General features: G+C 43.8%; 1 protein-coding gene across 1 annotated transcript in view; it reads left to right on the top strand.

Annotated features, from left to right (window-relative positions):
- Nucleotides 1-10,804: 10,804 nt before the first annotated feature.
- ankdd1a (ankyrin repeat and death domain containing 1A) overlaps nt 10,805-14,042 on the top strand; it is a 53,822-nt gene continuing 50,584 nt past the window's right edge. The window contains exon 1 of the mRNA XM_045708863.1: nt 10,805-11,019. Within this exon, the coding sequence (XP_045564819.1) occupies nt 10,986-11,019 (34 nt within the window). The 5' untranslated portion in view covers nt 10,805-10,985. The remainder of the gene's footprint in view (nt 11,020-14,042) is intronic.

Genomic DNA, 14,042 nt, shown 5'->3' with positions numbered 1-14,042 from the left:
AGGGTACCAGAGAGACAGGGCTCTATATAGTACAGTAACTAGATTAAAGAGAACAGGGTACCAGAGAGACAGGGCTCTATATAGTACAGTAACTAGATTAAAGAGAACAGGGTACCAGAGAGACAGGGCTCTATATAGTACAGTAACTAGATTAAAGAGAACAGGGTACCAGAGAGACGGGGCTCTATATAGTACAGTAACTAGATTAAAGAGAACAGGGTACCAGAGAGACGGGGCTCTATATAGTACAGTAACTAGATTAAAGAGAACAGGGTACCAGAGAGACAGGGCTCTATATAGTACAGTAACTAGATTAAAGAGAACAGGGTACCAGAGAGACAGGGCTCTATATAGTACAGTAACTAGATTAAAGAGAACAGGGGACCAGAGAGACAGGGCTCTATATAGTACAGTAACTAGATTAAAGAGAACAGGGTACCAGAGAGACAGGGCTCTATATAGTACAGTAACTAGATTAAAGAGAACAGGGTACCAGAGAGACAGGGCTCTATATAGTACAGTAACTAGATTAAAGAGAACAGGGTACCAGAGAGACAGGGCTCTATATAGTACAGTAACTAGATTAAAGAGAACAGGGTACCAGAGAGACAGGGCTCTATATAGTACAGTAACTAGATTAAAGAGAACAGGGTACCAGAGAGACGGGGCTCTATATAGTACAGTAACCAGATTAAAGAGAACAGGGTACCAGAGAGACAGGGCTCTATATAGTACAGTAACTAGATTAAAGAGAACAGGGTACCAGAGAGACAGGGCTCTATATAGTACAGTAACTAGATTAAAGAGAACAGGGTACCAGAGAGACAGGGCTCTATATAGTACAGTAACTAGATTAAAGAGAACAGGGTACCAGAGAGACAGGGCTCTATATAGTACAGTAACTAGATTAAAGAGAACAGGGTACCAGAGAGACAGGGCTCTATATAGTACAGTAACTAGATTAAAGAGAACAGGGTACCAGAGAGACAGGGCTCTATATAGTACAGTAACTAGATTAAAGAGAACAGGGTACCAGAGAGACAGGGCTCTATATAGTACAGTAACTAGATTAAAGAGAACAGGGTACCAGAGAGACGGGGCTCTATATAGTACAGTAACTAGATTAAAGAGAACAGGGTACCAGAGAGACGGGGCTCTATATAGTACAGTAACCAGATTAAAGAGAACAGGGTACCAGAGAGACAGGGCTCTATATAGTACAGTAACTAGATTAAAGAGAACAGGGTACCAGAGAGACAGGGCTCTATATAGTACAGTAACTAGATTAAAGAGAACAGGGTACCAGAGAGACAGGGCTCTATATAGTACAGTAACTAGATTAAAGAGAACAGGGTACCAGAGAGACAGGGCTCTATATAGTACAGTAACTAGATTAAAGAGAACAGGGTACCAGAGAGACGGGGCTCTATATAGTACAGTAACTAGATTAAAGAGAACAGGGTACCAGAGAGACAGGGCTCTATATAGTACAGTAACTAGATTAAAGAGAACAGGGTACCAGAGAGACAGGGCTCTATATAGTACAGTAACTAGATTAAAGAGAACAGGGTACCAGAGAGACAGGGCTCTATATAGTACAGTAACTAGATTAAAGAGAACAGGGTACCAGAGAGACAGGGCTCTATATAGTACAGTAACTAGATTAAAGAGAACAGGGTACCAGAGAGACAGGGCTCTATATAGTACAGTAACTAGATTAAAGAGAACAGGGTACCAGAGAGACAGGGCTCTATATAGTACAGTAACTAGATTAAAGAGAACAGGGTACCAGAGAGACAGGGCTCTATATAGTACAGTAACTAGATTAAAGAGAACAGGGTACCAGAGAGACAGGGCTCTATATAGTACAGTAACTAGATTAAAGAGAACAGGGTACCAGAGAGACGGGGCTCTATATAGTACAGTAACCAGATTAAAGAGAACAGGGTACCAGAGAGACGGGGCTCTATATAGTACAGTAACTAGATTAAAGAGAACAGGGTACCAGAGAGACGGGGCTCTATATAGTACAGTAACTAGATTAAAGAGAACAGGGTACCAGAGAGACGGGGCTCTATATAGTACAGTAACTAGATTAAAGAGAACAGGGTACCAGAGAGACGGGGCTCTATATAGTACAGTAACTAGATTAAAGAGAACAGGGTACCAGAGAGACGGGGCTCTATATAGTACAGTAACTAGATTAAAGAGAACAGGGTACCAGAGAGACGGGGCTCTATATAGTACAGTAACTAGATTAAAGAGAACAGGGTACCAGAGAGACAGGGCTCTATATAGTACAGTAACTAGATTAAAGAGAACAGGGTACCAGAGAGACGGGGCTCTATATAGTACAGTAACTAGATTAAAGAGAACAGGGTACCAGAGAGACAGGGCTCTATATAGTACAGTAACTAGATTAAAGAGAACAGGGTACCAGAGAGACAGGGCTCTATATAGTACAGTAACTAGATTAAAGAGAACAGGGTACCAGAGAGACAGGGCTCTATATAGTATAGTAACTAGATTAAAGAGAACAGGGTACCAGAGAGAGAGGAACTGATATCATCATGCTCATCAGCCCACTCACCGTATGGCCCCTCAGCTGCTTCCCAACAAACCAATATAGAATACCAAGTGTAAATCCCGAACAGCACCCTATTCCTTATGTCATGCACTCCTTCTAGTCAGAAGTAGTGCACTATATAGGGAATAGGGTGTCATTTGGGACACAGATGAGACTACTGGGCATAATCACTGCCCACTGCATAACAATGATGTTACCGTACAGTCCGTGTGAAGTAAGACTTGGCACAGAGAAACCTAATTCTTGAGAGTTATGGCATGGAAGCGATTCAGAAAAAGTTTAGAGAAAGAAATTACACTTACTGTCCCAAAATTACCCCAAAATTACCCATATCGTTCAATATGTGACTGACTGGTCATAAGACTACATGGGCTTGTGGTTTAGTTACCGAGAAGGAGAGGGATGTGTGTGTGAGTGTGTGTGTGTGTGTGTGTGTGTGTGTGTGTGTGTGTGTGTGTGTGTGTGTGTGTGTGTGTGTGTGTGTGTGTGTGTGTGTGTGTGTGTGTGTGTGTGTGTGTGTGTGTGTGTGTGTGTGTGTGTGTGTTATTTATAAACCAAACACTCTTGCAGAAACTCAATCTACTCTGTACAAATGAATCTCACAGCAAAACAAAAATTATGAGGTGAACATTTAATGTGTTGGTTAATAAGGCCAACTTGTTTATTATTTTTCCTATAATTTCTCACAGTGTGTGGTGGTGGGGAGATTTTATTATTGGACCCTGTATCTGCTTAGTTCCCATAGCAACAGTGTGCATTGGCCAACACCCATAACAGAACTACTGTCTGTCTGACTAGGACTGAACACTGCTCATCTGTGTGACAGAAGGGAGCAAACTGTGAATACCTCTCACATCGCTTACAAGACGTAGGTGTTTCATCAGAAAACTCAATATTGTTAGTCATTTCAGCTCCAATTTACTGTACTGTCACGCCTACCTCATGGCCATAAAAAGTAATTCACACTATTTGACCAAAACTGACTTGCAGTGAAAGGGGAATGAGCATGGGGAACTCTTACAGGGACCCCTTGTGGTTGATATTAACAGTACACAGAGGACATACAAGAGACTTGTTAGGGGATGTTGGGTGCCAAACACATATCTCTATAATGATGTGATTGCAGACCTTGGTTACACACCATCACACAGGCTCCCTACAGTACAGAGACCTTGGTTCAACACCATCACACAGGCTCCCTACAGTACAGAGACCTTGGTTCAACACCATCACACAGGCTCCCTACAGTACAGAGACCTTGGTTCAACACCATCACACAGGCTCCCTACAGTACAGAGACCTTGGTTCAACACCATCACACAGGCTCCCTACAGTACAGAGACCTTGGTTCAACACCATCACACAGGCTCCCTACAGTACAGAGACCTTGGTTCAACACCATCACACAGGCTCCCTACAGTACAGAGACCTTGGTTCAACACCATCACACAGGCTCCCTACAGTACAGAGACCTTGGTTCAACACCATCACACAGGCTCCCTACAGTACAGAGACCTTGGTTCAACACCATCACACAGGCTCCCTACAGTACAGAGACCTTGGTTAATGGAGTGAGACTCTATAAGAAAGCTTGCTATGACCTCCAACGAACCATCAAACAGGCAAAGCGTCAATACAGGACTAAGATGGAATCGTACTACACCGGCTCCGACGTTCATCGGATGTGGCAGGGCTTGCAAACTGTTACAGACTACAAAGGGAAACACAGCCGCGAGCTGCCTAGTGACACGAGCTTACCAGATGTGCTAAATTACCTCTATGCGCGCTTCGAGGCAAGCAACACCGAAAAAAATGCATGAGAGCACCAGCTGTTCCGGAAAACTGTGTGATCGCGCTCGCCGCAGCCGATGTGAGTAAGACCTTTAAACAGGTCCAAATTCCTAGTCCGCAGGGCCAGATGGATTACCAGCATGTCCCTGATTGAGTCTGTAATACCAACATGTTTCAAGCAGACCACCATAGTGCCTGTGCCCAAGAACACTAAGGTAACCTGCCTAAATGACTACCGACCGGTAGCACTCACGTCCGTAGCCATGAAGTGCTTTGAAAGATTGGTAATGGCTCACATCAACACCATTATCCCAGAAACCCTAGACCCACTCCAATTTACACACCACCCCAACAGATCCACAGATGATGCAATCTCTATTGCACTCCACAATGTCCTTTCCCACCTGGACAAAAGGAACACCTATGTGAGAATGCTGCTCATTGACTACAGCTCAGGGCTTCAACACCATAGTGTCCTCAAAGCTCATCAATAAGCTAAGGAACCTGGGACTAAACACATCCCTCTGCAACTGGATCCTGGACTTCCTGACGGACCGCCCCCAGGTGGTAAGGGAAGGTAACAACCCATCTGCCATGCTGATCCTCAACACGGGGGCCCCTCAGCGGTGCGTGCTCAGTCCCCTCCTGTACTCCCTGTTCACTCATGACTGCACGGCCAGGCATGACTCCAACACCATCATTAAGTTTGCCGATGACACAACAGTGGTAGGCCTGATCACCGACAACGACAAGACAGCCTATAGGGAGGAAGTCACAGACCTGGCCGGGTGGTGCCAGAATAACAACCTATCCCTCAACGTAACCAAGACTAAGGAGATGATTGTGTACTACAGGAAAAGGAGAACCGAGCACGCCCCCATTCTCATCGACGGGGCTGTAGTGGAGCAGGTTGAGAGCTTCAAGTTCCTTGGTGTCCACATCACCAACAAACTAACATGATCCAAGCACACCAAGACAGTCGTGAAGAGGGCACGACAAAACCTATGCCCCCTCAGGAAACTAAAAAGATTTGGCATGAGTCCTGAGATCCTCAAAAGGTTCTACAGCTGCACCATCGAGAGCATCCTGACTGGTTGCATCACGGCCTGGTATGGCAACTGCTCGGCCTCCGACCGCAAGGCACTACAGAGGGTAGTGCGTACGGCCCAGTACATCACTGGGGCCAAGCTTCCTGCCATCCAGGACCTCTATACCAGGCGATGTCAGGGGAAGGCCTTAAAAATTACCAAAGACTCCAGGCACCCTAGTCTGACTGTTCTCTCTGCTACCACACGTCAAGCGATATCAGAGCGCCAAGTCTAGGTCCAAAGGCTTCCTAACAGCTTCTATCCCAAAGCCATAAGACTCCTGAACAGCTAACCAAATGGCTACCCAGACTATTTGCATTGACCCCCCCCCATTTTTATGCTGCTACTACTCTCTGTTTAGTATATCTATGCGTAGTCACTTTACCTCTACCTACATGTACCCTCAATTACCTCGACTAACCTGTGCCCCCGCACATTGGCTCTGTACCGGTAACCCCTGTATATAGCCTCCACATTGACTCTGTACCGGTACCCCCTGTATATAGCCTCCACATTGACTCTGTACCGGTACCCCCTGTATATAGACTCCACATTGACTCTGTACCGGTACCCCCTGTACATAGCCTCCACATTGACTTCTTACCCGGTACCCCCTGTATATAGCCTCCACATTGACTCTGTACCGGTACCCCCTGTATATAGCCTCCACATTGACTCTGTACCGGTACCCACTGTATATAGCCTCCACATTGACTCTGTACCAGTACCCACTGTATATAGCTTCCACATTGACTCTGTACCGGTACCCCTTGTATATAGCCTCCACATTGACTCTGTACCGGTACCCCCTGTATATAGCCTCCGTATTGACTCTGTACCGGTACCCCCTGTATATAGCCTCCACATTGACTCTGTACCGGTACCCCCTGTATATAGCCTCCGTATTGACTCTGTACCAGTACCCCCTGTATATAGACTCCACATTGACTCTGTACCGGTACCCCCTGTATATAGCCTCCGTATTGACTCTGTACCGGTACCCCCTGTATATAGACTCCACATTGACTCTGTACCGGTACCCCCTGTATATAGCCTCCGTATTGACTCTGTACCGGTACCCCCTGTATATAGCCTCCACATTGACTCTGTACCGGTACCCCCTGTATATAGCCTCCACATTGACTCTGTACCGGTACCCCCTGTATATAGCCTCCGCATTGACTCTGTACCGGTACCCCCTGTATATAGCCTCCGCATTGACTCTGTACCGGTACCCCCTGTATATAGCCTCCGTATTGACTCTGTACCGGTACCCCCTGTATATAGCCTCCGCATTGACTCTGTACCGGTACCCCCTGTATATAGCCTCCGCATTGACTCTGTACCGGTACCCCCTGTATATAGCCTCCGCATTGACTCTGTACCGGTACCCCCTGTATATAGCCTCCACATTGACTCTGTACCGGTACCCCCTGTATATAGCCTCCACATTGACTCTGTAACGGTACCCCCTGTATATAGCCTCCGTATTGACTCTGTACCGGTACCCCCTGTATATAGCCTCCGTATTGACTCTGTACCGGTACCCCCTGTATATAGCCTCCACATTGACTCTGTACCGGTACCCCCTGTATATAGCCTCCACATTGACTCTGTACCGGTACCCCCTGTACATAGCCTCTTTACTTTCTATTTTCTTCTTTATTTATTTTTATTATTTTTATTGTTTACTTCAGTTTATACTTTCTTAAAACTTTTTTTTCTTAAAACTGCATTGCTGGTTAAGGGCTTGTAAGTAAGCATTCAGCGCGTGTGACAAATAACATTTAATTTGATTTGATTTGACCACACAGGCTCCCTACAGTACAGAGACTTTGGCAGCTTGTGCGCCATCATGCTCCCTATGAAATCTCCTCTGATGGGCTCTCTGTCATACAGAAGTGGTTCAGTCTCCGACCGACTGAACCAAATGTCCCTCTAGCAAAAAAACAGGCTTTAAAGGGATAGTTCATGCAAATTACAAAATTACACATTGGTTTTCTTACCCTTTAAGCAGTCTATGGACAATGTATTAAATAATGACAGGAATACATGCTTTTTCTTTACCTGGCCAGAGTTTCAAAATGCTAACTTTTTAGCATTTGTGGCACATTCTAATGCAATTCAATGTTATCGATATCAGCATTTTAATTTGGGTGAACTATCCCTTTAACCTAATTCAAATAGAGCCTTGATCCACCAGTGGATCCTGATCACTCAGCTGTATTGGCTAGTGTAGAAATCTCTTCAGTTCCAGATCAAATGAAATGTTATGTTTTGATGTAGGCCTACAGAATGCAAAACACACTTTCACCAACATACCTCACTTTATTGATACCTATCAAGTAATCTACGGATTCTGAGAGTCAGGGACCAAAATATGGGTTTGTTTACCGACCTTAAGCTTAGGCTATAATTTTTTGACTGCAAAATAAGTTTCAAAGTTTCAACGTTTATTCGCCATGTGCACAGGATACAACAGGTGTAAAACAATACAGTAACATTCTTACCTTGAGAGCTCTTTCCCAACAACACAGTGATAATAATAATTATAACAATAATAATTAATAATAATAATAATTATTATTATTATAATAACAATAATAATAGAAAATATAATATATAGAGTACCAGTCAAAAATTCTGGACACACCTACTCATTCCAGGGTTTTACTTTATTTTTAATATTTTCTGCTTTGGAGAATAATAGTGAAGACATCAAAACTATGAAATAACACATATGGAATTATGTAGTAATCAAAAAAGTGTTAAACAAATCAAAATATATTTTATATTTGAGATTCTTCAAAGTAGCCACCCTTTGCCTTGATGACAGCTTTGCATACTCTTGGCATTCTCTCAACCAGCTTCATCTCAAATGCTTTTCCAACAGTCTTGAAGGAGTTCCCACATATGCTGAGCACTTGTTAGCTGCTTTTCCTTCACTCTGCGGTCCAACTCATCCCAAACCACCTCAATTGGGTTGAGGTCAGGTGATTGTGGAGACAAGGTCATCTGATGCAGCACTCCATCACTCTCCTTCTTGGTCAAATAGCCCTTACACAGCCTGGAGGTGTGTTGGGTCATTGTCCTGTTGAATAACAGATGATAGTCCCACTAAGCGCAACCCAGATGGGATGGCGTATCGCTACAGAATGCTGTGGTAGCCATGCTGGTTAAGTGTGCCTTGAATTCTAAATAAATCACAGACCGTGTCACCAGAAAAGCACCCCCACACCATCACACCTCCTCCTCCATGCTTCACGGTGGGAATCACACATGCGGCGATCCTCCGTTCACCTACTCTGCATCTCACAAAGACACAGCGGTTGGAACCAAAAATCTTAAATTTGGACTCATCAGACCAAGGACAGATTTCCACCGGTCTAATGTCCATTGCTCATGTTTCTTGGCCAAGCAAGTATTTTCTTATTATTGGTGTCCTTTAGTAGTGGTTTCTTTGCAGCAATTCGACCATGAAGGCCTGATTCATGCAGTCTCATCTGAACAGTTGATGTTGAGATGTGTCTGTTACTTGAACTCTGTGAAGCATTTATTTGGGCTGCAATCTGAGGCTGGTAACTATAATGTACTTATCCTCTGCAGCAGAGGTAACTCTGGGTCTTCTTTTCCTGTGGCGGTCCTCATGAGAGACAGTTCATCATAGCGCTTGATGGTTTTTGTGACTGCACTTGAAGAAAGTTTAAAAGTTCTTCAAATTTTCCAGATTGATTAACCTTAATGTCTTAAAGTAATGATGGAATGTCATTTCTCTTTGCTTATTTGAGCTGTTCCTGCCATAATATTTTTTTATATTTTTGGATTTTACCTTTATTTAACTAGGCAAGTCAGTTAAGAACAAATTCTTATTTTCAATGACAGCCTAGGAACAGTGGGTTAACTGCCTTGTTCAGGGGCAGAACGACACACACCTGTTTGTTAAAATTCATTCCAGGTGACTACCTTGTGAAGCTGATTGAAAGAGTGCCAAGAGTGTGCAAAGTTGTCATCAAGGCAAAGGGTGGCTACTTTGAAGAATCAAATGTTTAACACTTGTTTGGTTACTAAATGATTCCATATGTGTTATTTCATAGTTTAGATGTCTTCACTACTATTCTACAATGTAGAAAATATTTAAAAAATGAAGAAAAACCCTGGAATGAGTAGCTGTGTCCAAACTTTTGACTGGTACTGTATATAAACATTATAATACAAAAACACAGTCTTGGGAAGCACAAATAAAACATCACAAATCACCCAGAAAACAGTTACATTCTTCCGCAAATAAGTCCCCAATCAATACTTTAAATTTGCCCTAATGGCACCAGAACATCAAGATGAAATGTTCCAGCGATAGGGTGCATTAAAACTGAAAGCAGATTTACCTAACTCATTGTAGACCCAAGGAACCTCAACAGTTAACCAATCCTGTGAACTGGTTAGGCAACTCAGGTGTCTATACTTCAACACTAAAGTTAGATGAGATGATACAGGATGCAGCAATGAGTATCAAAACTGTCACCTGTAATAAAATGAAGGGCACTATGGTAGATGGCATCTAAAGGTTTAAGACTAGTAGCAGCTGATAAATAACATCACCATAATCAAGAACAGATCGATACGATGGGAGTTAAGAAACATGAGAATGCAAGTATAGTGTGATAAGAGATTCATACTGGCTACTTAAAAATGCAGATACCTAAATCGTAAGGAATTGCTTAGAGAGGTCTCCCTCTTGTGGAATACATGATGACTGGCAAAGATTTTTCTTTCGTTTAAGTATTGTCAGCTATGAGCAAACAGTCTGGGGTTTCTTATTGACTGTTCTCTCTCTGTCGCCCAATGGATGCAGAAGGCAGAGATGTGTTTGCCATAAGATGAGAGAGTAGATTTCCCAAGAAATGTGATTGTGTCAGCTATGAGCAAACAGTCCGGGGTTTCAACATTTTTTCACAATTAAATTATATTCGGTAACATTTTCTATGAAGTACCTACCTATAATGCTTTACCATAACATACTTTATGTGTTAAGACACTGACTATAAGCGTCCATAACCACTCATAAGTGGTTATTAAAGTCTGTATGATGTTTTATAGATCATGCGCTATAATGACTTGTAAGAATATATACTGCGTAATAAATAACAGCCAAGCTGGTTTAAAACACCAAAAATATATTTATTAGGCTACACACATTAGGGGCCATAATACAGTATTATAAGGCTTTATGTGAGGCAGAAAGCCTAGTTTACATCTATGCGCAGCATTACAGGCTAAATATTATTGCGATCTGAGATGATAGACCGTTCCAGTTATTCTCTCTCAGATCTAAATGATAGGCAATGAATGTGGGCAGGTCCCTCTACGCTCAACACTCAACACCCGGATGTGTGCGGCACTTCGACTGCATAGTAGAATAGCTGGATCCAGATAATAGACTATTTGATGGGAATCAGATCGCGGATTACGACAAAAAATGAAATCAACTGAATCAGTGCCGTTCTGGAATAACTGACAGAATGGAGGACGATCTGGTTTCAGAGGATGATATTTGTAAGAATGTATAATTATCTCATTACTAACGGAATAGCTGTATGTATTGGTTTTTGTGATGCCTACTCTGCTCATCTGGCCTATAAACTGTACTAGTCTAGGCAGCCTGCCTATAGCAGGTTCTTGAAAGCGCGGACACTGTATCAGAACAGATATAGTCAGAATAATTGATTAATTGATAAGAGCTACCATGAACTGAAGCCAGTTGAAATACTAGACTATGTTATCATGTTGCAACATGATGGTTGTAGGGCTGCATGACAGGGCTCATATGGTTCCTCCTTATAGGATGAAACCATAGCCTATTCCATTTGCATTACTTCTGAAATATGAGTGCTTGACTTGGGCATGAGATCGCTGGAGCTGAGTAACAGCACCTCAAATGTTCTACTGCTGGAGCTCCTGTTCCTCTTCTAGAATATTAGCAGGACCTAGTTTGGGAAACCATGGTCTAGTGGTGAGGTGTTTAGCTGTTGTTTTTTCACTAGTTTATCATTGCACTTATAGGAGGTTGGTGGCACCTTAATTGGGGATAATGACTGGAGCAGAATGGGTGGAATGGTATAAAATACATCCAACACATGGTTTCCATATGTTTGACGCCATTCCATTTACTCCGTTTCAGCCATTATTATGAGCCATCCTCTCCTCAGTAGCCTCCACTGGTGTAGTTAAGTGTAGTTATTATGAGCCATCCTCTCCTCAGTAGCCTCCACTGGTGTAGTTAAGGGTAGTTATTATGAGCCATCCTCTCCTCAGTAGCCTCCACTGGTGTAGTTAAGGGTAGTTATTATGAGCCGTCCTCTCCTCAGTAGCCTCCACTGGTGTAGTTAAGGGTAGTTATTATGAGCCGTCCTCTCCTCAGTAGCCTCCACTGGTGTAGTTAAGGGTAGTTATTATGAGCCGTCCTCTCCTCAGCAGCCTCCACTGGTGTAGTTAAGTGTAGTTATTATGAGCCATCCTCTCCTCAGCAGCCTCCACTGGTGTAGTTAAGGGTAGTTATTATGAGCCGTCCTCTCCTCAGCAGCCTCCACTGGTGTAGTTAAGGGTAGTTATTATGAGCCGTCCTCTCCTCAGCAGCCTCCACTGGTGTAGTTAAGGGTAGTTATTATGAGCCGTCCTCTCCTCAGCAGCCTCCACTGGTGTAGTTAAGGGTAGTTATTATGAGCCGTCCTCTCCTCAGCAGCCTCCACTGGTGTAGTTAAGGGTAGTTATTATGAGCCGTCCTCTCCTCAGCAGCCTCCACTGGTGTAGTTAAGGGTAGTTATTATGAGCCGTCCTCTCCTCAGCAGCCTCCACTGGTGTAGTTAAGGGTAGTTATTATGAGCCATCCTCTCCTCAGCAGCCTCCACTGGTTGCACTAGTTTTCTGACTTGTAATGCTCAATGTACCGTTTGATGTAGGCCTGACAATGTTGTGCATAGTACAAGCATATAACCTCCAGGATAGACAGATCTAGGTCAGTCTCAACCTGTCTGTCAATGTCTCATAAGAGAAACCAGCGTCTGTAGTCATAAAGAGTCTCAGAGTAAGAGTGCTGATCTAGGACCAGTTCCCCCTGCCCATATAATCATATTAATTGTGATTAAAGGACGAAACTGATCCTAGCACTAAGACGCTTCATGAATACAGTAGGAAGACCACACAGAACAATCATAGTTATCAATATAGAAACAGTTCAGTCGCGCTCAAATGTTTGCCATATCCAGTATGTTGTGTACACAAAGTGAGAATGTAGTGTGAGATTTCTACATCGATGTTTTCCCCAATGTTGATTTAACCGTTAATAAGTTCCTGGGAGGTGAAACGACAGGCAGCTATGGCTCTTTTATTTATTTCACCTTTATTTAACCAGGTAGGCTAGTTGAGAACAAGTTCTCATTTGCAACTGCGACCTGGCCAAGATAAAGCATAGCAGTTCGACACATACAACAACACAGAGTTACACATGGAATAAACAAAACATACAGTCAATAATACAGTAGAACAAAAGAAAACAAAAAGTCTATATACAGTGAGTGCAAATGAGGTAAGTTAAGGGAGTTAAGGCAATAAATAGGCCATGGTGGCGAAGTAATTACAATATAGCAATTAAACACTGGAATGGTAAATGTGCAGAACATGAACGTTCAAGCAGAGATACTGGGGTGCAAAGGAGCAAGATAAATAAATACAGTATGGGGATGAGGTAGATAGATGGGCTGTTTACAGATGAGCTACGTACAGGTGCAGTGATCTGTGAGCTGCTCTGACAGCTGGTGCTTAAAGTTAGTGAGGGAGATATGAGTCTCCAGCTCAGTGATTTTTGCAGTTCGTTCCAGTCATTGGCAGCAGAGAACTGGAAGGAAAGGCAACCAAAGGAGGAATTGGCTTTGGGGGTGACCACAGAGATATACCTGCTGGAGCGCGTGCTACGAGTGGGTGCTGCTATGGTGACCAGTGAGATATACCTGCTGGAGCGCGTGCTACGAGTGGGTGCTGCTATGGTGACCAGTGAGATATACCTGCTGGAGCGCGTGCTACGAGTGGGTGCTGCTATGGTGACCAGTGAGATATACCTGCTGGAGCGCGTGCTACGAGTGGGTGCTGCTATGGTGACCAGTGAGATATACCTGCTGGAGCGCGTGCTACGAGTGGGTGCTGCTATGGTGACCAGTGAGATATACCTGCTGGAGCGCGTGCTACGAGTGGGTGCTGCTATGGTGACCAGTGAGATATACCTGCTGGAGCGCGTGCTACGAGTGGGTGCTGCTATGGTGACCAGTGAGATATACCTGCTGGAGCGCGTGCTACGAGTGGGTGCTGCTATGGTGACCAGTGAGATATACCTGCTGGAGCGCGTGCTACGAGTGGGTGCTGCTATGGTGACCAGTGAGATATACCTGCTGGAGCGCGTGCTACGAGTGGGTGCTGCTATGGTGACCAGTGAGATATACCTGCTGGAGCGCGTGCTACGAGTGGGTGCTGCTATGGTGACCAGTGAGATATACCTGCTGGAGCGCGTGCTACGAGTGGGTGCTGCT

Source organism: Salmo salar, chromosome ssa26 (assembly GCF_905237065.1).
Source record: "Salmo salar chromosome ssa26, Ssal_v3.1, whole genome shotgun sequence".
Lineage (NCBI taxonomy): Eukaryota > Metazoa > Chordata > Actinopteri > Salmoniformes > Salmonidae > Salmo > Salmo salar.
Note: the sequence above shows the minus strand (reverse complement) of the source record. Positions and strands in the feature narration are given on the sequence as shown.